This window comes from Jatropha curcas, chromosome 9 (genome assembly GCF_041381405.1).
Source record: "Jatropha curcas cultivar XTBG-Jc1 chromosome 9, XTBG_Jcur_1.0, whole genome shotgun sequence".
NCBI classification, from domain to species: domain Eukaryota; kingdom Viridiplantae; phylum Streptophyta; class Magnoliopsida; order Malpighiales; family Euphorbiaceae; genus Jatropha; species Jatropha curcas.
The window spans coordinates 957871-984018 of record NC_143159.1 but is presented as its reverse complement, the minus strand read 5'-3'; the positions used below and the strand labels follow the sequence as shown (position 1 = coordinate 984018).

The 26148-nt window shown below is 33.8% G+C and overlaps 7 protein-coding genes across 10 annotated transcripts; 2 read left to right on the top strand and 5 right to left on the bottom strand.

Moving 5' to 3' along the window:
* Positions 1–2179: 2179 nt before the first annotated feature.
* On the bottom strand, positions 2180–3974 carry LOC105635304 (protein FD). Its single transcript, XM_089726182.1, has 4 exons — positions 3128–3974; positions 2942–3023; positions 2727–2803; positions 2180–2547 (listed from the first exon to the last, which is right to left on the bottom strand). Exons 1-3 carry the CDS (start codon positions 3730–3732, stop codon positions 2735–2737), a joined length of 756 nt encoding a protein of 251 aa, XP_089582308.1. The 5' UTR covers positions 3733–3974; the 3' UTR covers positions 2180–2547; positions 2727–2734.
* A 2258-nt stretch (positions 3975–6232) lies between these two features.
* Positions 6233–11892, bottom strand: LOC105635303 (la-related protein 1C). 3 transcript variants are annotated; one of them, XM_020679804.3, is made up of 7 exons: positions 11098–11892; positions 10001–10589; positions 9568–9712; positions 9371–9461; positions 7217–7288; positions 6907–7009; positions 6233–6837 (listed from the first exon to the last, which is right to left on the bottom strand). In XM_020679804.3, exons 1-7 carry the CDS (start codon positions 11527–11529, stop codon positions 6728–6730), a joined length of 1542 nt encoding a protein of 513 aa, XP_020535463.1. In that variant the 5' UTR covers positions 11530–11892; the 3' UTR covers positions 6233–6727. The 3 variants fall into 3 exon arrangements, with proteins under 3 accessions (XP_020535463.1, XP_020535464.1, XP_012073743.1); XM_020679805.3 differs by having other exon boundaries at positions 6233–6816; positions 11098–11891; XM_012218353.4 differs by having other exon boundaries at positions 6233–7009.
* Positions 11893–14211: 2319 nt separating this feature from the next.
* Positions 14212–16246, top strand: LOC105635302 (putative cinnamyl alcohol dehydrogenase 6). Its single transcript, XM_012218348.4, has 6 exons — positions 14212–14626; positions 14711–14824; positions 14912–15139; positions 15216–15504; positions 15596–15749; positions 15844–16246. Exons 1-6 carry the CDS (start codon positions 14532–14534, stop codon positions 16041–16043), a joined length of 1080 nt encoding a protein of 359 aa, XP_012073738.1. The 5' UTR covers positions 14212–14531; the 3' UTR covers positions 16044–16246.
* A 193-nt stretch (positions 16247–16439) lies between these two features.
* LOC105635301 (transmembrane protein (DUF677)) lies at positions 16440–18980 on the top strand. 2 transcript variants are annotated; one of them, XM_089726181.1, is made up of 3 exons: positions 16440–17374; positions 17546–17792; positions 18273–18980. In XM_089726181.1, the coding sequence occupies exons 1-3, from the start codon at positions 17317–17319 to the stop codon at positions 18634–18636; spliced, it is 669 nt and encodes a 222-aa protein (XP_089582307.1). In that variant the 5' UTR covers positions 16440–17316; the 3' UTR covers positions 18637–18980. The 2 variants fall into 2 exon arrangements, with proteins under 2 accessions (XP_089582307.1, XP_012073737.1); XM_012218347.4 differs by having other exon boundaries at positions 17546–18980.
* A 16-nt stretch (positions 18981–18996) lies between these two features.
* Positions 18997–20880, bottom strand: LOC105635299 (Single hybrid motif superfamily protein). The gene is made up of 6 exons (XM_012218345.4): positions 20574–20880; positions 20427–20475; positions 20202–20328; positions 19861–19931; positions 19707–19779; positions 18997–19340 (listed from the first exon to the last, which is right to left on the bottom strand). The coding sequence occupies exons 1-6, from the start codon at positions 20770–20772 to the stop codon at positions 19227–19229; spliced, it is 633 nt and encodes a 210-aa protein (XP_012073735.1). The 5' UTR covers positions 20773–20880; the 3' UTR covers positions 18997–19226.
* A 494-nt stretch (positions 20881–21374) lies between these two features.
* PER64 (Peroxidase superfamily protein) lies at positions 21375–22674 on the bottom strand. The gene is made up of 4 exons (XM_012218344.4): positions 22463–22674; positions 22170–22358; positions 21926–22088; positions 21375–21841 (listed from the first exon to the last, which is right to left on the bottom strand). Exons 1-4 carry the CDS (start codon positions 22667–22669, stop codon positions 21444–21446), a joined length of 957 nt encoding a protein of 318 aa, XP_012073734.3. The 5' UTR covers positions 22670–22674; the 3' UTR covers positions 21375–21443.
* A 799-nt stretch (positions 22675–23473) lies between these two features.
* Positions 23474–24832, bottom strand: EXPA11 (expansin 11). The gene is made up of 3 exons (XM_012218343.4): positions 24558–24832; positions 24131–24452; positions 23474–24041 (listed from the first exon to the last, which is right to left on the bottom strand). Exons 1-3 carry the CDS (start codon positions 24685–24687, stop codon positions 23735–23737), a joined length of 759 nt encoding a protein of 252 aa, XP_012073733.1. The 5' UTR covers positions 24688–24832; the 3' UTR covers positions 23474–23734.
* Between the last annotated feature and the right edge of the window lie 1316 nt (positions 24833–26148).

The window sequence follows — 26148 nt, the reverse complement described above, 5'->3', positions numbered from 1 at the left end:
GTTTTTCTGGAAAAGAACAACAATTCAATCCTATAGTATGGTATTCGGCTGTAGTGACAATAAGATGCAGCTTCTGAGCTGGGCTGGGCTTGATTAGCAGGTAGCATTATGTTGTGAGCTCAATTGAACATGGCCCACTAGCCCACGTGAAAATGACCAACTTCACCAATTTTTTGAAATTAATTACTAACTTAACTTTATATAAAGAAATCATTGATGGCAAAATGGTTGACCTTTGCCAATCTTTAAGGTTTCTATCGGGAGGGAAATCATAATCAAAGCATTATGATTAATTACGATAGAGATTTAGGTAACCAAACTCATTTAAAAATTCACTTTTACTATTTAAATTCATTCTAAATCCGTTAAAATGTCAAATCTATTTAAATACCCATATAATACTAAAAAATTTATTTTATTTTTTCATTTTTGAAAATAAAAATACAAAAATCATAAATTTTATTTTAGCTTAATAAAAAATATATACTTTAAAATACTATTTTAGGTTGATAAAAAAACATAACGTTTATACTGAGTACAATTATAGTACTATCTATAAAATTTTATCTTAACATAAAAGAATATCTATATTAAATATAATTATAATATTAATTGTAATATGAAAGATATATTTATACTTTTTTTTAAATATTAATTAAATGAAAATACTAAAATCACTGCTCGACCCAATTGCAAATCCACTTATTCGTTGTCCTAACTTGTTAAATACTATACTATTTATTTTTCTCCTTCGTAAAAGTATTATTCACCTAAAAAAAAAAAATAGGAATAATAATAATATAAAATAAGGAAGTTATTCGCTTATATTTAATGTATGGATAATTTAATATATCAAATCAATTTAAAAATTTTATAAAAAGATATTATTACTTTTTTTTTAAATATATAATTAAAAAGACTCACATTTGAATTAAAATTATTTTTTTAATTAATTTGATGAACAGTCAAATTGGATATTTAGATAAGTCTTTCATATAAAATAGGATCCTACAAAAGTCAACAGCATATTAAACCAATGAAATATGGGCCATGGCCACGTCAAAAATTGGCCAGAGAAGGTCACGTGAAAGCCTCAAGGCAAACACGAGCCTCCAAAGCTTTTGTCGTTTATGTTGGAATTTCTCATTAAGGCACATTAATTCATTGGTTTCCACTGTCCCAAGCGCGTGCAGTAGCCTTTACGTAGCACTATTATAGATCATACCCAAACAAACTTGCAACTGCCAAATGGCTGGATTCTAACAGCTTGTTTGGAATAACGAATTTCACAGAAGTTTGTAAAATTATTTTATAAATTTAAAATTTTATATTTACTATGAAAAAAAATAAAGAATTGAGTTCTATAAATTTAATTCCATAGATTTAAATATAATTAAATTAAATTCTAAATAAAAGGAAATTTTCAAGAATTTCACAAATTAAAGAGCCCAAACTTTTACTATAAAACTTTTCATCCTTTCATTTTTCTGAAATTATCTGGCCAAATGTATTTTAAAAATAAAAAGAAATAAATTTTCAATTTTCAAATTTATTCAAATATGGAAAATTCATTTACAAAAGAATTTTAACTAGAATTATTTATAAGTGAACTCTGCAGAATCTAGCATTTCTTTTACTATAAATAAATTTAAAATGCGAAATTCAAAATTTTGATGTTTTAAATAATATAAATTTAAAAATTAAAAATTCATTTGCTTTTATTCATAACATGCCCTTGATATAATAATTTTAAAAGGAAAGAAAGGCAGAGAGTTTTATTATAAAACTTAGGGGATCGTTTAAATTTATAGAAGTTATATCTTTTTTTGATGAAATTTGATTAGTAATATTCAAATCCACAAAATTATTTTTTTCATATCAAATATAAAAATTTAGTTTTATAAATGAAATTTTCCACAAAATTTTGTAAAATTCATTTTTTCCAAACAAGGTAAAACAAATCGTCTTCAATTTTCTTGATAATTTATACATTAATTTGGTTAAAACATTATAAACATTCCAATTAATAAAAAATATAAATTTATCCAAAAAAAAGTGGTAATTATTAGTATTAAAATGGAATTACAAGATTATTAATCACAGAACAAAAAAAAAAAAAAAAGACAAAAAAAAGAGAGAGAACTATTGGGAATTGGGAAGAAAACACAAACTAATAATGTAGACAAGAAAAAGAGATATTTGATAGCCAAACATGTCCCATCTCTACATTAATAAATATAGGCAAACAAGATAGCGAGTGGCGTTTCCTCCCAGAGCATTTCTATTTGCACTTTCTCTTCCCCAATACAATACCCCCGTCCTTGGTCCTTATCAGGGGATAAGGAGAGGAAGCAAAAGAAAAAGCAACAACATATAAAGTAGACAAGAAAGTCATATTTTTTCTAAATAAAAAAAAAAAAAGCTAACAAAATACCCATAAATTTGTCCTGTAGCTTGGGATCCAAGAGACCTTTTCTCCTTCTTGGCCTTCCTTTTCCAACCGCTCGATGGAGATGTACGATGTATCTATTTAGCAACAGAAGAGATCTGTATATTTTAATGATAGATAATATCATAGTAAGCAATAATAATAATAATAATAATAAACATATCAGACTCGCAGTCCACAGAGTCTTAGGAGTGAGATTTTCTCTTTTAAAGGAAAATTGTTAAGATAGTCGAATTGGAGAAAGAAAAGGAAAGGAGATGTATAGACTAAAATAAACCTTGCTTCTCAAAATGGAGCGGTTAAGGTTCTGTAAAGACTCTTCCTTTTTGGAAGCTTAACAGGAACTGTCTGCAACTGATTATAAAGAAAAAGAAAAACCCACGTCCGTTATTGTCTATCAATCAATGTAAGTAAACAAATTCCAAGTAAAGAAACTAATTAAAAACATTCCCTTTTTCATACTCTTACTATGTAATAATTATTGTAATCTACCTTATCTTGTTGCCTTCTTAGATTAGCATTCTCTTCTCGTAAATGACTTAATTCTAGTTCTAACTCTTGCGTGTAAGCCTGCACATGTTTTATGTATAAATAAGAACGGTAATTTCATTTGGGTTTATAATTAATATGTATTGTCATGAGAAGAAAAAGAAAAGAGTAAGAGAGAGAGATTCCTGTTTTCTTGCTCTGGACCTAGCAGCTGATTCTCTATTCTTCATCATTCGCTTACTTCTCTGATCAGTAGAATTGTCAAGACTTTGAGCTTTAGCCCTTTTAGTGCGAAGTGAAGAAGAAGAAGAAGAAGGAAGAGCATCGAGGGAAGAGGAGGAAGAACGATGGCTACGTAGCTGAGGAGGATTTGATTTTCTAAAGAGAGTGTTTTCAAGGAATTGAAAATCAGGGGAGGCAGAATTCAAGCTCAACATAGTGGCAGGTCGTGGTCCTAGTAAAGAATTCAAGAAATCATTATTACCCCTATCATGACTAACACAAGAAGAGGGTCTATGTTGATGATCAGTAGTAGATGGGTCTTTGCTGAAAGGTCTCCCCAAGAAATCTTGAAGGATCATACCAGGAAAAGCAGGGTGGTTTCCGGCGTTCGTTAGGGTCGTGGTGGGCCGGTCATGAAGACACGGTAGGTTTATGTCTTTCCAAACTTCTTCCATGGATTTTCTAGGTGATAGTGTTTGAGATGAAAGAGATGAGCATGTAGGGTATGATTTAGAAGGTGAAGCAGAGATTCTATTTTTGGAGTAGTCGTTTCCTCCAGAGAATGGACGCATGCTCTTTGAGAGAGAGAAGGAAAGAGCTAATTATAGGAAGAAATGAGAATTGGAGCTTGAAAACAAGGGATGTCTCTGTCTTGTGATTTGCTGGGCGTGCATAAAATGTACTATATAATTCAACTAAATCAAAATTAACTTAAAACCAGAGCTGCTCTGGGATCCATCAACTGCAGCTTCTTTAATTCTTTTAAGAGAAATTGTGTAAATGAGTGAACAGTGATCAGTAGTACATACTATGTAGATTCTTCTTTTTTTTTTATTATTATTTTTTTTTCTTTTGAATAAATAGGAACCGACAACTTTTTTTGTCCCTTTAAAACAAAAAGAAATACTCAACAACATGAATTCATTGCTTGCTGACATTTTTATTACCATAGCAACTAACTATGATAAGCAACGGGGACAATGAAACTGATACACACGTCCCATAAATGGGTATTCTCTTGGTAGGTACAAAATAGTTGCTGCGGTTGCAAGCGGGTCATGTATTTCTTGTTTGTACCCATGTCATTTTATTCACATGAGGTGACTAATCAGCGCAGCATTTTATTTAAATTTGTTACATTTTTATTATTTACTAGTAATTCATATGCAGGAATTTTCTAAAATGTTTAACCAAGAATCAAAAGAGGGTAGTATGCTAGAAATACATATTATTCTTTTTTTTTTTTAGGAAAAAAGAAATTCATGATTTCAAAACATAATTATAATATCCTTGCAACGTGTCTCCATTTGTAATCCATAACATAGAGTTATTCTACGTACATGACATAGATTTAAAAAGTAAGAGAAAGGTTTGGATTGGATGTGGGATTCCGCAGTAGAAACAAAGTTACATGATTTCAATTTTGTTGCTTTTTATCAAATTTTCGTGAAAGAAAGCGGAATAAGACTGCCATATTTCATCTCAAAGCCGAAGCCTTAGAAAAATCGATCGCCAGTGATTCTCATCTACCCTTTATTCTCCTACCACTAACCACATACACAGGCGCAGTGTTGTTCAGACACTTGTTCAAATAAAAAAAAAGAGAAACGTCTTGTCGAGAGCAGACAGTAAGTCTGTGATGGAGGATTAGTTTGAGGAAATTAGTTTATTTGGAAACAGAAAAGAAAGTTTTAACCTTTGTTTAAACAACGAACATAACAGGCTGCACCCTTGTCGACTAAACATGTTTCTCTAGAAATCTTAAAACCCATTAGTCTCTCTAATTGGTCTTTGGGAGATTCCTTTTCGCACCCCAACCAAACCTAACTAGACTGTACTTTCTTGTTTTGTTTTCTTATCTTGTCCTCACAATGGCAAAACAAATGTTACAAGGAGAAATAATTACAGAACACTAATAGTTTTTTTTTTTTTTTTTCTTTTTCTAACCAAAGATTCATTAAATGGAATAATTATTACAAAAGTGGCTTAATGTATTCTTTTGTCATAGAATAACAAAGCAGCATCGAGTAGTTTTTTGGAATTTTTTTTTTTTTTTTAAAAATAATGGGTTAATTTAACGTAACAAGCATATGAGCCTTAGCCTAGAAGAACGTCTTGGAAGACAGGAAGGCAGCACATTGAGTGAGCTATGTCCATGACAAGATAGCCACTAAAAGCCTCAAAATTTATAACCACAAAACAAGCATTAGTGATTCATCTATAATGGAAAATAATGTTTCTTGAGTGGGAACTGGTCAGTGCAAGGTATAAATGTTACTGGTTAAATTTGCTTGGTGTTTTCCAATTATTTTTGCTTACGGGTTAAGGTGCTTTCTTACAGTAAAAATGTGAGATCGTTAGGTCTGGGTAAGCAAAAATCTTGCTCTCTCTGCTAATTTCCAAAAAAGAAGAAACCAATTCCCCCTTTAAAGCCATTAAGCATCATGACATTGTAAACATTGAGAAACCAGTGGGGGAGTCAGAGGGAGTCTTGTCAAAATTGATGTCTGATGATTGACACAGACAGCTGTCAACTCTGAAAGAAATTTTTTATCGATTTCCCATGTTCACTATTTAGTCTTAAGCTAATAATTATAAACCCATCATTTTCTAATTGTACTAAAAACATCATGTCTACCACTTACAGGCTCTGCTCTTTCACGTTATTGAACAAAACAAATTGCATTCCAGTGCCATTCAAACCAAATCACCAACCAAACCAAACACAACACCTGTGCATACACCTTTGGCTCCACAATTCCATGTCCATGTTCATTTACTCATAGTAGAAATTCGTAACAGGAAGAGATCGTTAGAATTTTCAAAGAATTATGTACTTTTCTACTATTTAGTTATTAGCAAATCTAGAAAATTTTTCTCCTAAAAAGGGGTCTTATTCAATTTCATGCAAGCTGAGGAGGAACAGTGCACGTCTTATGATCTATAATTACATGTACCTTGACGATTGACAATAAATGGCCTCTGAAACAAAGCAACTTTTGACAATAAAAAAGATAGAAACAAAGCATAGATAAGCATATAATAGAAAAGGGGAAATCGAGAAAGCAACTATTTCTTGAGGACTAAAATTCAAATCCCTTTCTCAAAACTAGAAGTTTCATGGAACCATATATTTGGGCAACACTGTTTGGCTTTAGAGAAATATTCAATATTATGCCCCTGCTGATATTGCCATCCATGTTAATACCAACATGAAATGATAAAAAAGAGAAGACAATAATCCACACCAAAATCAAGCTATACAAGAACCAAAAACTGTGCAGTCCTGCCAGTTAAAAACCCTAAAGTCTTTTTTTTTTTTTGTTTTTTTTTTTTTTTTTTTTTTTTTTTTTCTGTCCTTGAATAAATACCTATATATTTCTTATTTTGGTTTCATCAATGTGCCTCAGCAAATTCTGTCAAAACCAGGCACGGTGATGGCAAAATAAAAAGTGAAGGTGCCTTTCTAACCTTGCATAGCAGCATCTATCTTCCATCTCCACAAAAACCAAGTGCATTATCCTCAAAGAATTTTGCTTTTAAGGCAGCAGCATGAACAGATTGGTTTCAGCTTGAACTTGAATCTTCAGTACCTTCCCATTGCGAGACTTGAGAACGAGTCATTAGCTCTGATGAACTCCTTATAGAAGTATCCTCTGGGTTAGGCAATGGATTAGCTGGCGTACTAATTTGGTTAGAGGTGACTTCCTCCACTGTCATCTTTTGAAATGAATTAGTCAACATACCTTGACTTGGTGAATTGAAGGATTGTAGGCCTGAATCAATAGAAAGCCTACTAGAACCAGGAATCCATTTCATCCAATCATTACGCCTTCTCACTTTTTCTTCCTGAATCAAATTTCATTATTAGAGTCGCAAATCAAACTATTGAAATAGTGGCTCCGGTACATGAATAATTAATCTCAAAACGTGATATTAAACACTTGCTAATTGAAGCTAAACTGAACTTCTGAACGATGGATTGAAATCAAGCATAACACGACAGAAACCAACTAATTTAATTCCATGATTAATGTTATAACAAAAGAAAGGTACCTGCACTTCTAGAATAGTTGAGGTCCTCAAGGAATCTAAGATTAACTGGACATCCTTGGTCATACTCTTAACCTGCAAAAGCATAACCACAAAAAAACTTAGTCTGCAAACACATCTATTATAAATTATATCTAATTAACAATCAGAGATTTAGATATAAATAAAAAAATAGAGAACAAACTGAATCTAAATGTGACATATACCAACTCATTAGTTGGGATGGTGGAGATTTTATTCAATCATACGCAATCCCAACCTCCCTTCCTTTTGAGGAAGACTCACCTATGGAAGGTGGATGCTGAAATAACAATCCACTACATCAAGATGCAAATGGAAGCACAGATTTGAACAGGAAGAAATTCCATTTATATTAAAAATAATATAACAAAAATAACAAATTACTTGAATTCCATCCACAAGGCATATACAATTCCTCCACAATCTGTATGCATTTTCTTAACAGTACCGTACAATAGATAACAACTCAGTTGCATCAAATATACCATTTTTTATCTTAGAGGAAGGAGTTTGAATAATGAGATAGTTAAGTATACATTCACAAACACCTAGAAGCTCTCTACATGATTCTGAAACCTTGTCCAAAAGCCATCTCCACCTAAAGTTAAAACCTTTCCCTTAATATTACAAACCAAAGAGGGAGAATTAGTATTTTCCAGAAAGCAATTTACCATATCAATGATCCTTCCATCTACAGCTCTTGCTAATTTAAAAAGACTGATCCTCCCAAAATCTAACCTTCAACTACATCAACCCATAAGAAACCAATAATGCTTGGAAATTTTAATCGTTGGATGGGGGCAGAATGAGGATTATAATTGTGATTTCCATCAAAAAAAGAGGATCATCGCTGATTACAGAACACTGACTGAACAGACAATTAGCCCTCCGAAACCGCATCCACCACAAAAATTTCCCAAATATTATGCAACCATTCACCTATTTCCGCAACTTATTTCTGCATTCTCCATACCTTAAAGAATTCTGTGTACAGATACTCCAACTTTCAAGGTCCATAAAACTCTCATACTAGCTTCTAGACAGGTCCAGCAAAATAACATAGAAAAAGCAGAATTCACTTGAAAAACAAGTAGATCACACAAGCCAGTAATAAAAAATCGTCAGCTTCACAAGATACCTTATCTTGCATGAAATCAGTCTATTTTCAAACTTATCCACCATTAAACCACCCCTCTGAGAAAAAAAGGAAATAAAGTTGTACTTACTACATAAATAGCCAACCCAACTCATTTGAAATTAAAGCTTAGTTCAGTTGAGCTAAGTCACGAATAACTATGAGAAAGCAACATGTCAAAAGCAAATGAGAAGAATAGGAACCTAATAAAAGCAATAAATGCCATTTCCAACTCAGACTTCAAGGTCAAAGGAATAGCCTTCCCTTTCTTATATTAGTGTAGTGTGCTTCGTGCTTCCTGAACCCTTCACATTATTCTCTTATCCTTCCACTCAGATTAGTTTTTTAAAGCTATTTCAGTTTAAACTTGCAAGAAGATTACAAACAACAAGCATATTAACCAAGCATCAGATGAATACTGAAGGAAAAGGAGAATCCAACAACAACCACTAAGCCTTACTCCCAACAACAACTACCACTAAACCTTAATCTCAAACCAGTTGAAGTCAGCTATGTGAATTCTTGTTTCATTCCGCTCAGTTTATAACTGATCTGCACTAATTTAATTGAGATATTAGAAACTAAATGTCAAGGAATCCAGAAACACAATTATGCAGAAAGCATATCTCTTTAACAAACTATTTGGTAATCATACACAACCTTACTCATATCTCCATAAATCCAGAAAACTAATATTGAGCATATGTTTTCTAATATTTGCTCAAACTATTAATTTTTAAGAATCTCATCAAATTTTATTATGACAATGTAATCAATTCAATAAATCCAAGTTCTTATTCAAAGGTAGAATGAAAGAAGTGTCTCCCACGGTTGAATGGACAACACGATTTTAAAGTTTGCTCAGCTTCCATGGAGTTTTAAGGCAAGTAGGAGCATAAATTACAAGGGCGATGCAAATATAAATCAATTGACATAGATTGACAATTTAAGCTACAAGAAGAAAGATCATAATTCCCAAGTTCATTCATAAATTCACTTACGCGATTAAAGCCTGCTATTAAAGTAATTGAAACCCAGCCCTGATCATCCATGTTCGACTTTAAGAAATCATCTTTAATTAAATTAGCATCACTGCAACAAGCAAACAACAATTGTTTCAACAGACATACAGAAGTCAATGACAAATTTAATTAAGTTACTTCTAATGACTTGAACAGGATCAAGAATGTAACAATACCTGAAATAATATTCTATCTGATGGACTAACATTGCAGGCAAAGGAGGTTCAGGGACAGGTACAATTATTCCAGGTGCTGGTGCATGTGTGATGAAAGGCACCCCCCTAAAGGGCTCCAACGGCAAAGTTGGAATATATACCACATCTGAATCAACATTGAAGTTATTTTTGTCCATAAAACAAAATATTCTATTAATAAATGCTGAAGGATACCACCGCCTGTATACTGGTGTTACGAAAAAGAGATCAGAAGCAAAAACCAAAAGAATAGTTTACAGTTCAACTTATCTATTCACTGATTCACAAAAAAGAAAACAAATATTACCCGTCACTTTGCAATCCCAAAACCAAAGAGACTTGAATAAGATGTCTTTCACTTTAGAGAACGAGATTACTTCCATATCAAAGTAATCGACAAAAGAAAAAAGCTTACCAGGAAAACCTATGGGATTTGCGAAGGGTCTCACAGGCTGGGGTGGAACGAATGTGGTAGTATTCGGTGGTGGAGGCCTAACAAAGCCCCTTGGAGATCTTTGTTGTTGCACAGGAGCATCTCTGACATTCCCATAATGCCCTCGGTCCTGATCACGCCTGCCCCCAAAATTGTGATGGTAGGTACCATCACCACGTGACCCAAAGTTGCCTCTCCTGGAGGAATGTCTGTGATCATTTACCGCAGGAGGTTGAGTAACAAACCCTCCAACTGGTCTAGGTTCCCAATTGTTGTTGCCCCTATATGGAGGATCTCTTGGAGAGCGATCTGGCATGGCTGGTACCATATTACCATATCCATTGGGAGGCATTGCAAAAAGAGGAAAAGGTGGTGGTGGTGGCGGTGGCGGTGGCGGGGGAGGATGGGTGAAGTTGCTTTGAGAATGAGAATGAGAATGCCCACCTCCAGAGGTAGTGCTGCTGCCACTGCCACCACGCTTTATAGATCTTTGTCGAGCTGGCATTGATTGATTCGAAGTAGCATTAGATTTTGCATTACTAGACGTTTGCTTTGGAGGTATTACAGGCACCTACAACAAAACAACAAAACAACATATACAAATTTCAATTGCTATCAACCCAAAAGACTAGCCAGCCAAAAAGTGGAGGCAGACTGACTCCCCTATCTCACAATCTTCCATAAATGGAGGCAAGGCATATTGTAATACGTGATTCCTAAAGAAATGAACAGGTTTACCAGCCAATTAGAAAATTTTAGTTATAACTAGTTAGAAGACTTTGGAATCCATTTTAGCCTATAGTCTCAAGTATACCTCTTAGAGGAAAATTGTAATAAGCAAGTCCTAAAGATATTAACAGCCTAGCCAATAAACCGTAAGGAAGTAAAATATTTCAATCCACTGGGTTTCGGGACAGAGAAAGCTACAATAGCAACTATCTGAAATTACAGAGCAAGTCTTTCCTTAATGAAAACTAAAACGATATAATTCACATAAATAAAATTCAATTGCTTCCTCGATTTTCTCGGTGATCAAATATCAATATAACAAAAGGCTAGTGACGACAACAAAAACAAACCTGATTATTGGCTATGGATCCATCAGAAGAATCAGCAGATGATGATTTAGGAGAAGATTTAGTGGATTCAGACAAAGCAGGCCATGAAACGGCTCCCATCACAGGACTGACAGCCTCAGCTACGCCATTCGATGGCTTCTTCCAAGCCAGCTTCTTTGGCTTTTCTGCATTGCTTTCAAAATTCTCCGGAGAGCAATCAGAAAAAGTAGATTGCTCGTTGGAAGTTAGAATGGATGGCGGTGAGGAAGACTGTAGTGGCGGTGGTGGTGGCGAATGATTGAGGGGAGGAACAGATTCTGGCTCACCTCTGACAATTTGAGCCCAGGGAGAGTGAAGACTTTTGTGCTTTTGCGGACTGTTTACACCATCAACAGATAACACAGAACCACTACCACTACGCGGACTTTGTGATGAATCAGCAGTCATCGCCATCAAAAATTAGGGTTTCAAAAACAAAAATCAGTGTAAGATGATCAACATCAATCAAAAGAACAAAAATTGAAACTGGTCAATTAAATTAATTGATCAACCAAAACTAAGAAGGGAGGAGGACATTAGGTGCTATTGAAGGAATGTACGAAAATAGTAAGACGAGAGAAAGATCTAACACGTGAAATTAACAAATAAGCCGCCGTCACACAGTCCTCTCTCTGTATGCCTCTTCTCTTCTCTTCCTTCTTCGCTCCTTTCTCTCTCTCCAATGTCGTTTTTATTTCTTTTATTTCTTTTTGTTTTTCTTTTTTAGTTTTGTTTTTACAGGGACTCCTTACTCCTTAGGACTTTGGAGTTAGGAAGATGCAAGGATTTGTTATGATATGCAAATGTAACTCTTCCAATTACCAAAATATCCTTTTGTATGGTTATGTCCGCGTGTGAGCGAGACTGAGCACTTCATTCTTTTTGGTACATGTTTCAGATGCGTGCGAAACTATGAAATTACCCTTATAGTATTTGATGCATAGAAATTTTATCGAGTATTATTCTAGTATTATTATTTTTAAAAATAAATGTTATTCATTTGCCCGATTTAGGGATTGTACTTCTCAAAAAAACAATCGGTCCCAAGTTATAGTAAAATTAATATATAAGAATTTTATTTTCAAAATTTAATTATAACATTTTAAAATTTTGACTCGGTCCATTCGAAACAGAAAATCAAAAGATTAATAAAAATTATAAAAATATCAATATATTAAAAAAATTATAAATTAAAAATCTCATAACTAATTTTTAAAAATAGAGATCTTCGTATTAATTGATGATTTACATTTTTTTTTAAATACTTATATTTTTGGTTTTTTAATTTCATTTATCATATATTTAATTTTCGATCATTTTGATTTATTTAGTTTAGCTAAATAATCAACCCCAGCATTTTTTTAGAAGTATTTAGAAAAACAAATCAACTTTTCATAAACTCAAATCACTTGCACCTATATGGATGATATCACACAATTACCTGAAAGAAAGAAGAAAATTTTTTCTTATTACTAATTATTATGGATTCACATTAGCAAAATTAAATGTTTTAAGTAAATAGAATTAATAAATAATATTGGTAGGGGTTGTCATAAATTATTTTTATCGGTAAAATTAATTATTTTATTAATATAGTAAATTAAGAAAAATTTAACTTATTGAAGTCGATTGACCCGAGCCCAATAAGCTCTCTAATATATTCAAAATTAATCTTGAAAAAAGTTAATTAGAAAAATTTGGTGAATCTAAACAGAACCTAAACAAACTTTGCTACTTATTGATATGAACAAAAATCATTCAAAATTGACTAAATTAAATTGAATGTATTGATATAATTTAATTGAATTTGATTTTAGTTTTAATAAAAAAATTAAATTTATTTTTCTGAATCATTTTTAATCTTTATTAAAATTTAAAATCAAATCAAATTAATCTTAAAAATAGTCAAGATAAAAAATATATATCAAATCAAACTGAAAATCAGTTCGTGATTCAATTATATAAAAAGATAAACTTGATTCGTATTTTTTTTGGGGGAAAGTTTCAATTTTCAATTTGCTAGAATTATTAAATTTTAACATATTTCTTTTAGTAGGAAAATTATTTTCAAAAAATAATTATCATAATAATCAATTTCGTTTAAATTTACTCTTTTAGCATGGGAATACCTACAAACAAAAATTCAGAGACCATTAATTAACTTGGTGGAAGTCAATAAAAAAATTTCTGAATAATTTAAGGAGGTTTTGACTTTTGTAAACAGCAGAAAATGCGACGCGCTAAAAGGACTCAATTGTCTTTGCATGCCTATTTTATCGAGCGGATTGGAATTTGGAGGGGCACCAAATTTGTGTTTATTTTGTTACCAGTAAATACTAAATATATGACGTCATTATTTAACAAGTTGAACAACTTATAGCAGTTTGGGCTGAATCCAGGCCCACTAGTCTAGTTATTCAATTGCTTGGGTTGGGCCCATTTCAAGGACTCCAATTCAACTAATTATTTTATGGGCTTTGTGCTTGTTTGTATTGTATTCCCACCTCGGGCCAAATTCTCTCAAAATATCAGTAATTATTTTGATATCGTCATCTGTTTCAGTACCTAGTGATGCTAATGTTAGAGTTTTTTTTACGTATCTAAAGAGATTAATCTTTTATAAAATATTTTTTTTAATCTTAAAAGTTAATTTAAATGTCATGTTACCGAACGTTTAGTTTTTTGACTGATTAGAACATTAAATTTTTAAGAAACATAGAAAGTAAGGTAAGATGTAATCAAAACATAAAAAGCTATGTAAAATGTAATCCAACCAACATAGATTTTAAAATAGAGCACGAGCTACAAGTGATTAAAAAACATTTATATTGTCAATTGTTAATTAATTATATTGGGTAGGTAAGCTTATCAATGGGAAACAATTTCCTAAGAAAATATTATAGGAAACAATTTACGACCAACTCACTTGAAGTAACATAGTACATAACTAAACAGATTCAAATTTGTCATGTAGCTAAGTCAAGTCAAAGTAATAAACTACTAATATGCTTAATGATCAGATTCCATTCCGTTAGTGGAGCGAAAAAGCTTTCTGTGTGTCTTATATTTTCCCTGAATTTTCTATCGTCTGGTGGAGAAGCTTTCATTCACATTGACTGACCGACCAGAGTTGAAGACTTCAAGTCTTGAACCTCAAATTGGCAATGGTCATTAATTATTTAACCCAGTTGCTTCTTTCTTTCAGTCTACAGGATATCTACTTCCTGGTGCTTTTAACACATATATTCAATTTCGACGTGAAACCACAACTACCCCCAACCTGTCAGATTTAACATTTCTTTAAAAGCCAGGAGGGAGAGCGTTCAAGGAAGCAACTTCACCTCTTCTACTTCAATTCCATTGTTCTAGGCTTGAAATTTTTTTTTCCCCATTTGTATCTAAAGGAGACTCGTCTTATGGCTCAAACAACTCCTAATCACACACAGACTGTTTCTGGATGGGCTGCTCATGATTCCTCAGGCAAGATCACCCCTTACATATTCAAAAGAAGGTATGTATCCATCTATCTATCAAGTTGAGTTTCATTATTTCTCAACATGATTTCACTAGATAATAGTTTTTGAACTTTGCACAGAGAAAATGGCATCAACGATGTGACTATAAAAATCTTGTACTGTGGAATATGCCACACCGATCTCCATCATGTGAGGAATGATTGGGGGATCACCATGTATCCTGTGGTGCCAGGGTAACAGAACATATTTGATTTTCATGAGCTTTTTTTGTTAATTGTTTTATATAAATAAATAAACATATGTGTTCTACTGTATTTTAGGCATGAAATTACCGGGATAATCACCAAGGTGGGAAGCAATGTGAAGAATTTCAAGGTCGGAGATAGAGCAGGAGTTGGGTGCTTGACAGCTTCATGCTTGGAGTGTGAATTCTGCAAGACCTCTCAGGAGAATTACTGTGACCAGATACAGTTTACTTATAATGGCATTTTCTGGGACGGTAGCATCACTTATGGTGGCTACTCTGAAATGTTGGTGGCAGATCACAGGTTTGTAAATATATTAGGATAAATTAATTGATTTGAAAATGGACTTCTTATTGATCTAATGACGCTTGATATGAAGGTACGTGGTGCACATACCGGAAAACTTGCCGATGGACGCAGCAGCTCCCCTGCTTTGCGCTGGAATTACTGTATTTAGCCCAATGAAAGACAGCAACTTGGTGGAGTTGCCAGGAAAAAGAGTAGGGATAGTGGGTCTCGGAGGTCTGGGACATGTAGCTGTGAAGTTTGCAAAGGCATTTGGTCACCATGTGACTGTGATTAGTACTTCTCCATCTAAGGAAACAGAGGCCAAGGATCGTTTGGGCGCAGATGATTTTATTGTCAGCACCAACGCCAAGCAAATGAAGGTCTGTCTTCTACTTCCTTTTTTTGTTTGGAAATTTATAAATGAACAAATCCCATTTGCCAGATTTTGATTCTTTTTCGTTTGGTTTACAGGCAGGGAAGAGAACTCTAGATTTTATCCTGGACACAGTGTCAGCTAATCACTCTCTTGGCCCAATCTTAGAATTGCTCAAAGTGAATGGGACATTGGTGGCTGTCGGCGCACCGGAGAAGCCCTTTGAGCTGCCTTCTTTCCCTTTAATATTTGGTAGCATCTCTTTACTTAGCTTATCGCTATCTAATTTATACAAATGAGAGTATACATTAACTAAAATTTAACCGGAAAAATAAACTTGTTGCAGGGAAAAGAACAGTGAAAGGTAGCATGACAGGAGGAATGAGAGAAACACAAGAGATGATGGATCTGTGTGGCAAATATAACATAACTTGCGACATTGAGGTTGTTAAACCAAACAAAATCAACGACGCATTAGACCGACTTGCAAGAAATGATGTTAGGTATCGTTTTGTAATTGACATAGCTGGAGCTGCAAAATTTTAGAAATCTATAGATCTTGGCCTAATTTCATTTATATGCTCTTACTTTATTGAATTTGACTGGCGTTTTCTTCTGTTGCTTGTATGGCGAAGCACGTAGCCAGAAATAAACATGGTAATAAATTGAGTAGCGTATATCTTACTAATATTGATGAAATAGTGGTTGAGCATTTGAGTCTTAATATAGCTACAGCTTCCAAACGTGTATATCAGGATTTTAATTTCTTGTTTCTAGTATATCAATTTATATTCAGCATTCAGTAGTGTTTTTTTTTTTTTTTTTTTGAGTATTGGCAGGAAATTTGAATTTAAATCTGAACTTATCGTCTTTATACTTATACAACTAGTAATCTGTGTAATGATTTTATTTACACGAAATGAAATTTAATCAGAGTTTTGAATTTATCTTAACTAGAGTCATCTAATCATAAAAGCATTATATAGATCTTTTGCTCAATCGGTTTCCAACATTCTTGGGTTAATGCAATCTTAATTTAAGACATGAGAATAAGCAGAGTATGAATGGGGAAAGTGGCGAAAAGTTTGCAAAATCTAGAAGCAATTGGAAGTTGGAACTTGGAAACAAACAAGTACATGGTCATCTTTTAATTATATAAATGCATTAATTAACTTATTTTGAATTCTGTCCATAAGGGAAGAGGGCCAATTGCCAAAGAGTGGAAGCAATATTATTTTGTTAGATATTTTTATGGCAAATTTGCGGCCCAGAAAGCTTTTAGATTTTTGTTTAATCATAAATAATTTTTTTATTATTTACTTGTAATTAGTTTGTGTATAATCAGAGGAGAGAGAAGTTTTTACTGCCAGTTTTTGCAAGCATCAGATGATAAAATAACGTCTGGTCAGAATTCACTCCGGTAGAAAAGGAAAATAAAATAAAAAGAAAACAAAATAATGATTATTAGGATTAATAATAATTGCGTATGAGCAACTTCAAAACAAGATAATCTCCCCTTGTTGCTAACACTGTTTTTGCTGTAAAAGCTTTGTCTCAGGGCATTACACGTAACATAAACCACACCGTGTGAAAGACATAAACACACTTTCGTGTGATTAAAGTTATTGTTTCATTAACCGAAACTAAATTTGAGACGGTGCTAACTGCCAACTCGACGACTTCGTGTCTCTCTTTTTCCCTTATATTATATATCTCTACTTAGATGCCTTGATTCTCTTATTCAATCTATTTCTAGTTTTCAACAACAGATAAAGATTTTCTTCCTCCGTTAATATAAAGATTTTCTTCCCTCATTGATATGACTCCAATGAGAAAGCTTGTGTGGGCCAAGTTCAAGTTCTCCTTTTCTAGTTCAGGTACTCTTTTTGTTTATTCTTTCTCTTTCTGAAATTAAGAATCTTTGATTAAGAACCCATTAAACCAGTTACCAACATAGATCCACATTTCAAGAAAATGGAGTTTCTAATGGAGTTTCTAATTCTTTTTGCACTAATTTCTTTTTTGTTGTGTTGTTTCTGTTTTGTTAGAGAGATCACGAGATCAGCTTGGCAACAGCTTAAGCAACAAGTTAAACGTGAATGAAGAGTATAGGGAAGCTTTCAGGACAAAATCTTACGTAGAAATGTGGAGCAAAATTCAAGGCCAGCTAAAAAGAATAAATGTTGATGGAATTGATGGACTTTCTCCTTCTTCATCTCTTCCTTTTTATGTTCATCTTTCAGAATATCTTTCTGAACCAGAGAAACAGCAGACCTTAGCGGATCTGATACAAAGGTTCAAGTTCCATCATTCTTTAATAGACTATTTTGAAGCTAGCTTAGAAGCGTGTAATCTTTGCGATTTGCTGCTTCGAAGTATTCATCAAACTCGAGTTAATTATCGGAGAATTGAAAGGGTAATTAAATTAAGCAACAGAATGCAAGATTCTGCAGATTATACTGATAAAGTAAATGGAGTTATATTTAGAGAACTAACTGCTTATACATTGCTTAGAAATCCCTTATCGTTTGTTAGTCAGTTAGAATTCCAGGATGTTCATGATAACAACATGGGGTTGCTTCATAAATTGACTTCAGAGCAGAGAAAGATTACAAGGAAAGTGAAAGTTAAGAGAATTTGCAAGAAAGTTGGAGGATATTGTCTTTTGATTTCGCATACTGCACTTTTAATTGCGTTGCTAGTAATAGCACTACATGGTATTGTTGGAATTGTGGCAGCACCGGGACTTATGGGTTGCTCTTTGTACTTTTTCAGAAAGAAAATCAAGTTTATCAATGGAGGGCTTAAAACAGGCTTGCTGGAAAAACTCTCTGCACAGCTTGATCTTGCAGCCAAAGGAACTTATATATTGGTTAATGATTTTGATACTATGAGTAGGTTAGTGATGAGTTTACATGATGAGTTAGAACATAAGAAGGCACTTGCTGATATGTGTGTTAGGAGTAAAAATACAGAACTATTGAAGAAGGTAGTTAAAGAGTTCTATATGCATGATTCTTGCTATCAAGAGCAGCTGGATGAACTTGAAGAACACGTCTATCTCTGTTTTCATACTATAAACAGATCCAGAAGGCTCGTTTTACAAGAGATAAAGGTTGCGAAACATCAATGCAATTGATAATGGATTCTTTTCTCTCATCAACAGTTCTCGTGCATATCATGACAGTATCCTTAAAGGTCGTGACAGCTTACAAGGCAAAGTTGGAGATGCCAATTGCTTTTTAAGCAGAATAATTGCCTGTTAGTCTTCAGACAGGGACGACTTCGCTTGGTCACTAGTGATTCATTTATTTATTCTTTTGTCTTGTTTCCAATTGATGCCAAAACATGGCAATATCATAAACTTATCCAAAGTAATGTTTTACAGAATTAACACTCATTAACTGTGGAATCCCTGCATGTTCTGTTTCATGTGTACATAAAACATCAGTAGAGAGATCTGCATTTCCCTGTTTTCGCTCAGCATTCTTGCTCAGAGTTACATTATAAAGCATTATCCAATTACTCAATTAATGTTCTTATTCTATCCATACAAAATCATTATTGATATAAATAATTTAACACAACAACATTAAAAAATGGGGTAGAGAGAGCATCTGAATTGCCTTGCTTTTGCTGAGATTCCCAGCAAATGCCTTTGTCAGGCAGCATGTTTCTGTATTTCATGTTTTCTCCGAGGCCAAGAAACCGATTCAAGTATCATGATGCTCACCTACATTCATTCAATTTCTTGTATTCTTCAAGGCTTAGTAATGAAGCCTTGACCTTCAGCCAATCTGCTGGCTTTGGCATAATAATGGCTATGTATCCTTCTCTATCTGCCTGCAATAGAACATCTTTGTCAATGCATACACAAGCATAACGAACACCACATATGGCAACAGAAATCAACTACTTCACAAATAAACAAATCAGTCCCATAAGAATATTTCAGATGCTGATAAAATTTTCTATTCCTTCAAGGAATTATAACTGACAAACTCTCCTGTCTAATATGTTTCTGAGAAAAAACTACACCAAAACACAAGTGGAAACTCCAAAAACCTGAAATAACCAAGAAATTAGAACCTATATAGATTTGATATTAAACCCCCACCAAAATGGTTATACACCAGAGATGTCATCATAGAGTAATTATAATTAAATTTAAATGTTGTTTCATATTTGGCATCCATGGAATGGTCTTACCGAAGAATTAAGCAGTTCTGGCTGTTTGATTAGTTTATCATTCACTTCCAATAGTGAGCCCTTAACACAACACCTGGCGAAAGTCAATAACAAACTTCAGCTCAACATTGTAGCCCTGGGGCGAGGGGAGAGGAAAGCTGAGAAACAGCTCTACCTGACAATATAGGAAGAATCTTTTGTGCAAACTTTACAAAGAGCTGTGTTAGACTCGAAGTGCTGTGCATTCTGCAAAAGATTATCTCTAATTTCAATTAACTCAGCTAAATGAACAAATAAGAGACATTAATCAGCTAGAGTCAAACATATTTGTGCAAAAAAGAAATCTGGATATTCTTTGGAAGTTCTATGGTGTTTTTTATTTACACAGAACTCAAATCCTTTCCAATCTCAATTGGAATGTTTAAGCATCTCAAAATCTAAATAAGAACATCACAAACACCAAAGAACATATCAGCTAAAACCATAGTCGCTCCAAAACAAGAAGGGAACAAATACCTTTTTGCGCTTCCCAGTAACCTTAATGCCACTCCGATCAGACTTTCCAACATTAAAATCAACGGTGCTGATTCCTCCTTCATCCTTAAAAGCCATATGGGTAGGAGCCAGACCGATCACACATAAACTTCCGATCACAAAGATAGACATCATATTAATCGACATTCACCGAAACTGCGAAACACAGTATGTAAGAGAAACAAAAAAGGTCAAAAATTTACATACCCATTGGCATGGCGATAAACATACTGGTCGTGCCCTGCCTTCATAAAATCTGATTGAAATCCATAAAAAAAAAAAAAACATCATGAACAGGTTAGCGCGAGCATTAAGCAAGAAAAAACAGAGAAAAGTATTAAATTGAGAAAGGACCTTTAGCGAAATACGAGACGAAGTTAGTTTCGATTGCAGAGGGAGGAACGAGAGGAAGATTGCAGACATCAGGTACGAGGAGTCTATGCAAGTCCTCATCAATAGCTTCCACTTCTGGAACTCGAACTTGTTTCAGGATTGTGTTATCTTGTATTGTCGTTTTGAGGATGTTTGATTCGTCGAGGTTTTGATGGCTCATTGAATTGAAATTTAGAGAGAAGTTGATGGACTTGGCTGTTATTTGGTTGCAGTTACAAAGGTTTCAGTTCCAGTTCAGTTCGACAGACTACCGGTCTCCCGACGGCTCTGTTATTAACCCCTCAAGGGCAATGTAGGAAGTTGGAAAGTTCGGTTCAGTTACTGCAAATAAGGTTGGGCCGGTTCATGATATGGACCTTATGGGCTTTGGAGTTTGAACTCAAAAAATAAATAAGCTCACAACCACTAGAATTATTTTGCCCAAAGCACAATAACAATAACGGCTACATAATTAATTAGTTTTATCAATTTTATAGATATTCTTTTTTGATAGAAGTTAATCTGATTTTAATATTAATTAAAAAGAGAAATTATTTTTAATTTTTATCTTTATAAATTATTTTAATTATCGCAGAAAAAATTAGAATAAAAGATTAATGTATTATTCAAATAAAAATGAAAATATAATATTTTTTTTCCGTATAAGCACCATCTTACCAAAATTTGACATGTTTAATAATTATTATTACAATTAAGTGAATTTAAAGCAACGTAATAATTAAAAAAAATCCATAAAAAAATTTATGTTTCACTTAAATCAATTACAGAAAAACAATAATTCAAATTCGAATTCTGTGGTTGTCCACTTCGACAGCCTTAAATTAACATCTCCTAATTAACAACCTTACAGTCTAGCCTAATCTCTTGTCCACAGCCAATAATACTACTCATCTTGATCATGGACTTAACGAAAGCCATTTCGAACTCTTCCTGAGAGTTGGCGAACTTAGAAACCAGAGCTTTGGTTTTTGGAGTAGTTAGCAGAGCTTGATCAGAAGAGAAGAGACTCTTGCCTTGGACAAGTAATTTATAGTAAGCATTATCAAATACAGTTGTTGAAGAATCCAATGTAGCACCTGCATTTTTAACCTTGTTGTGCATCGGACATACATTCCTTAAACTCGTTGCAAATGATGGGTTCAACGTCGGGTCAATGTTTATACTCTTATTGAAGTTGTGGATTCTGTTCTGGAAGGAAGAACAGTGGGAGAATCCAAGACTGTGACCTCCTACGTAATACAAAGTATGATATGAAACTTACAGTTCAAGCGTAAAAACACGTATAGGAAACAAGAAAATTATTAAGAAATTACCAGAGAGAGCAACTAGATCTTCAAGGGAAAGTCCTCTTTGTGAAAAGCTTTGTTGTAATTGAGAAATGTTGAAAGTGGGACCAGGCAATTGCCTAGTGTCACTTGCCTTTGAAATTCTTCCATCTTTTCTTCCTTTAGGGACATTCCAACTGGGCCCTCCTGACTGCCACATAATTAAGGCCTAATTAGCCATTAATCCAAGAAAATGTAATTAACTAATTAATTTTATTTTTTAATTGCTAACCAAAGCAACAGCGTCCCTTGCAGCTAGAGCCAAAATATCAGCACAAGAGACAACACCAGGACACATAGCTTCTACTGCTTTCTTTGCATTGTCAATAACGTAAAAAGCATGCACTGAAATGTTAGGGGGCCCATCTTTCTCTGCTTTATTCTTTCCCTTTGACTCCAAAAGCACAGAACCATCACATCCCTTAATGAAAATGGTTTCAGAAGAAAAAAAAAAAAGTTAAGCAATCAATTATATGATAATGTTCAGAAAAATAATTATTAGGGGTTAAGCATAATTAATTATACTCTAATAAAACAGTCATGAAAATGCATTCGAAGCAAAGCAGCTGGAACTGTCTTGTCATTGATCATAGCTTTTTTGACAGCAGAAGTAACAGTGTACTCCAGATGAGGGCAGACATTGTCATAGTAGTTCAAGCTCAGTGCATATACTGGAGAATAAGAAATCGGAAAAACCACAAGGGCAAGAGCAAGAGCCAGTAAGACCGCCATTTTAAATTAGCCTCAGTTTCTGTGAGTAAGTAATTAAGCAAACAGATGGGTATTTATGGAGAAAACATATTATTATGGATTAGGATTAGAATTTGCAGTGGAGTTGTTAGCGAGATGGATATGGTAGTTAGCAGTTAGCACATTTGGTGATCAACAATCGTAGTGGAGTAGTATTGAAGCTTATATGCCCATAACAAGACAAAGTCAAATATATATATATATATGCTTCATAAGTATTAAGTATAGCTCTTGCAACTGCCACTTTTGCTAACTATGAGTTATTAATTAAGCCTTGTAATGGTTAAAAATTTGTAAACAAAGTATGCAATAAGAGAATATTATATATTATAAAAGGGAATGTGTTTGGTAGATGAGGTTGAACCAATAAAGTTATTTTCGCATAATTTAAGATCGGTCAAGCTTTCATTTTTCACATACATTGCAGAACATAAGGAACACCAGAATAAAAATGGGAACCTGATTGGCAAGAATCCTGTTCTTTATTTTACAACCCCATCAATATTATTGGACCTCTATTGGGTTCAAACTGAAACTTGAAGTTGTTTACCTCATCTGAAACACAAAACCCCCATTTTGCCTGGGAACTTACAATGAGGCAATTGGCAGTTGGGATTGCGTTGAAATTACAGTTTAAAAATCATCTCTAATTGCTATTTGGAATTTCACTAATGATAAAGATCGTCTCTAATTTCTTTTTACTAATCTTCTACTATTAATCAGGTGGATTAATCTAATAAAATTTATGCACTAATCTAACAAGAAAAAAGGCATATGGAAGGAATATAATTGAATAGATTGACTCACAATGAAATAGCCATGACAAAGATTCATATTACAAATTACATTATGCTTCTTATTGCAGAAGAGATTGCAACTCAACAAATAATTTTGTTGTATAAGGAAGAAAGGGCAGAGTCCATAGTCATGGATTCATATATTGATGAAAGAAAAGAATTATACAGCGGGCTGCTCTAGTAAAATTATAAGCACGCCTCAGCCAAATCAAACCCCTTCAACTCTAATAATTATTTTTTCTTTTTCAATTTAAAATTGAACTGAGCTAGAGAAAGTCTGCCCAAATCCCCAGTTGGATGGAACAATGTCTGTAAATAATCTGGTCTCCCCATCAGTGGTTGTTATTCTAAATGACAAAGATTGTCCATTTAGATAAGAATTAGATTGCCAGTTAGCTCCCCAGTTTCTTGACATTGCCATCCACCCTGTTTTTGACCCTTTGATCGACACAGATTGGATCGATCCAGCTCCTCCCACATTACTTATCATTACAAGCTCAAAATAATCTCTTCCATTGATTGTGAATCTAACTCCGCCATGTTTCTTGCATGGAACCCTGCGAGATTAAAGTAGATTAAAGTAGTTTTAACTAAAAGTAATAGTTTTTTTCACCAGAAGAATTAGTGTATTGATTAAAGTTATTACCTTTGGAATAAAACAGGAACAATTCCACCTCTGTAAATCCCGATCTTTTCCCAAGCAGGCTGAGCCATATCAAAATGTTGAAGAGGAGGGTTGCACCAGCCTCCATTGTTGTTTGGAAGAGCAAAATTAGGAGGGCAAAAATTTGTTGCAGTAATCGTTATAGAGGCGCCTTTAATACACCATCTGGGATCCGTTTGATAATCACAAATAATCTTATAGCACTGTCCACATGAAGCTCCATCATTGAATAAAGCAGTGCTTAAAGCAGCAGTTCTAGTTCCATAACCAGTTGAATACAAATTGCCATATCCACAAGCTCCTCCTGTACATTATAAGCCAAAAAAAATGAAAGAAACATTAGCTTATTAGTCAATTTTCTCAAAATACCGAAAAACCCAAAAAAAGCAAGAATTATAAAACATAATACCCATAGTTCCTGAAGCATCACTTCCTCCATAAAATGTAGCATGGGCTTTGGTCCAACCAGAAGGTGTAAAAGCATTAACATTGATAGCTAAAAAGCAAAAGAATTGAAGTGCAAGGAGTAGTTTTGCCATTTTGTTGATAGCAGCAGCAGCAGACGAAGAAGAAGATGAATAGGAAATGTAGTTACAATATATTGGGATTTTCAAGCAAAGAAGCGGATCTATAAATAAAGGGAACAGAGTTGCTTAATCCAAGAACCTCACATCACATGTGGGCTCTGCAAGAAAAGAGTAACATGAAACTATATGTTTTTGTTTTTGTTTACATTTATTTATTTGTTGATTGAATTATCTTCTCTGCAAGACTGAAGAAATACTGACTCTCATTCAATTATTCCCACGTTCTCATTGCATATAGTCCACATGGTCTTCCTCTTCCCCAACAGAGAGCCGTGAAAATTTCAAAAACCCACAAACCCCTATTGCTCTTTTTTTTTTTTTTTTTTTTTTGGGTTATTGAATATTAGGCTTTAGATCATGTCATGCTACTTCACAATCACATGGCAATGCTTTGAACCATTTGATACAATTGCATTATTTATGTTTGTGAAGCACATGGCCTATTTTCACATTTGACGGTGATGAGTTCTTGTTACGTTTTCTCCTGCTTTGATCTGATTATAAATTCACAATAATAATTTTTACCGTTGATTTTGTTAGCATATTTACAGTATAATCACAGTGAGACAATTAGATTTGAAGATCATAGCAGCTGCCAAACTGACGTTATGTCTCATTATTAAGGGAAATTGGAAATTGAAAGCTTGTAAAGGCTTGGAGAGATCATTTAACATTACAGCCGATCATTTGGTAAAGTTGGGATCTTTGTGTCTAATGGAATTTTCCAGAGAGATGACTTTGATTTGAACATCCACATGGAGAAGCTAATAACACGGAAGCAGATTCCTCCATGGTCTTTAATATTTTAAATTTTGTATCAGAAAGATTTTTGTATTCATATGGAAGATGATGGGACATATAAAAATTTGGGATCTCTCGGAATTCGTTTTAATCCTTTTAACTCTTATCTCTTATCTCTTACACCTAGTAGACACACAGGTAATTCAGTTCTTACCATGCAGCAGATGCAACTTCCATAAATTGAGAGAGATGTGGTCCCAGAAAAACAGGTAAGTTCATAACTGTATTGGGCCCTGTTAGGTGAAACCGCAAAACAAACGACTCTACTGAGGAGTATTTCAGTAGACTAGACGAACATTGTACAGGCTTTGACATCCATTTCTCTTTTCGCGGCTTGAACAGTAGCAGTATTTCACAAATTTTTTCCTGTTTTGCAGTTTTGAATATGCCCATACAAACTCAAGTCAAATATGGAATTGGGCCCCTGACCCAACCAATTGTCCGGTCCCTGAAACTCACGTTTATGCATCTTCAAGAATAATATAAGTGATTGAAGGAGAGAAAAGGCAAAATGAGCCCAACCAGAAAAATAGTAGAAAAATAAAAGAATGCACTGCTCAAAAGATATAAAAAACAGTTACAATTGTTCAAGAACCAACCTACACCTACACA

What these genes read in the sequence shown, in the direction of transcription:
- LOC105635304 (XM_089726182.1), bottom strand. Translation starts at nt 3,732, where the DNA reads ATGCGTCCATTCTCTGGAGGAAACGACTACTCCAAAAATAGAATCTCT. An exon ending in GCTAGGTCCAGAGCAAGAAA is followed by an intron (nt 3,024 to 3,127) that starts ACAGGAATCTCT and finishes CATAAAACATGT; the next exon opens with GCAGGCTTACACGCAAGAGT. An exon ending in TAAGAAGGCAACAAGATAAG is followed by an intron (nt 2,804 to 2,941) that starts GTAGATTACAAT and finishes CTTTATAATCAG; the next exon opens with TTGCAGACAGTTCCTGTTAA.
- LOC105635303 (XM_012218353.4), bottom strand. Translation starts at nt 11,529, where the DNA reads ATGGCGATGACTGCTGATTCATCACAAAGTCCGCGTAGTGGTAGTGGT. An exon ending in AAATCCCATAGGTTTTCCTG is followed by an intron (nt 9,713 to 10,000) that starts GTAAGCTTTTTT and finishes ATGTTGATTCAG; the next exon opens with ATGTGGTATATATTCCAACT. An exon ending in TAATAGCAGGCTTTAATCGC is followed by an intron (nt 7,289 to 9,370) that starts GTAAGTGAATTT and finishes ATGCTTTTGCAG; the next exon opens with GTTAAGAGTATGACCAAGGA.
- LOC105635302 (XM_012218348.4), top strand. Translation starts at nt 14,532, where the DNA reads ATGGCTCAAACAACTCCTAATCACACACAGACTGTTTCTGGATGGGCT. An exon ending in ATGTATCCTGTGGTGCCAGG is followed by an intron (nt 14,825 to 14,911) that starts GTAACAGAACAT and finishes ACTGTATTTTAG; the next exon opens with GCATGAAATTACCGGGATAA. An exon ending in ATGTTGGTGGCAGATCACAG is followed by an intron (nt 15,140 to 15,215) that starts GTTTGTAAATAT and finishes CTTGATATGAAG; the next exon opens with GTACGTGGTGCACATACCGG.
- LOC105635301 (XM_012218347.4), top strand. Translation starts at nt 17,317, where the DNA reads ATGACTCCAATGAGAAAGCTTGTGTGGGCCAAGTTCAAGTTCTCCTTT. An exon ending in GTTCTCCTTTTCTAGTTCAG is followed by an intron (nt 17,375 to 17,545) that starts GTACTCTTTTTG and finishes CTGTTTTGTTAG; the next exon opens with AGAGATCACGAGATCAGCTT.
- LOC105635299 (XM_012218345.4), bottom strand. Translation starts at nt 20,772, where the DNA reads ATGAGCCATCAAAACCTCGACGAATCAAACATCCTCAAAACGACAATA. An exon ending in GTTTATCGCCATGCCAATGG is followed by an intron (nt 20,329 to 20,426) that starts GTATGTAAATTT and finishes TGTGATCGGAAG; the next exon opens with TTTATGTGTGATCGGTCTGG. An exon ending in CAGAACTGCTTAATTCTTCG is followed by an intron (nt 19,341 to 19,706) that starts GTAAGACCATTC and finishes GTTCTATTGCAG; the next exon opens with GCAGATAGAGAAGGATACAT.
- PER64 (XM_012218344.4), bottom strand. Translation starts at nt 22,669, where the DNA reads ATGGCGGTCTTACTGGCTCTTGCTCTTGCCCTTGTGGTTTTTCCGATT. An exon ending in TTCATGACTGTTTTATTAGA is followed by an intron (nt 22,359 to 22,462) that starts GTATAATTAATT and finishes ATTTTCATTAAG; the next exon opens with GGATGTGATGGTTCTGTGCT. An exon ending in AGATCTAGTTGCTCTCTCTG is followed by an intron (nt 21,842 to 21,925) that starts GTAATTTCTTAA and finishes TGTATTACGTAG; the next exon opens with GAGGTCACAGTCTTGGATTC.
- EXPA11 (XM_012218343.4), bottom strand. Translation starts at nt 24,687, where the DNA reads ATGGCAAAACTACTCCTTGCACTTCAATTCTTTTGCTTTTTAGCTATC. An exon ending in TGATGCTTCAGGAACTATGG is followed by an intron (nt 24,453 to 24,557) that starts GTATTATGTTTT and finishes TATAATGTACAG; the next exon opens with GAGGAGCTTGTGGATATGGC. An exon ending in GTTCCTGTTTTATTCCAAAG is followed by an intron (nt 24,042 to 24,130) that starts GTAATAACTTTA and finishes TTAATCTCGCAG; the next exon opens with GGTTCCATGCAAGAAACATG.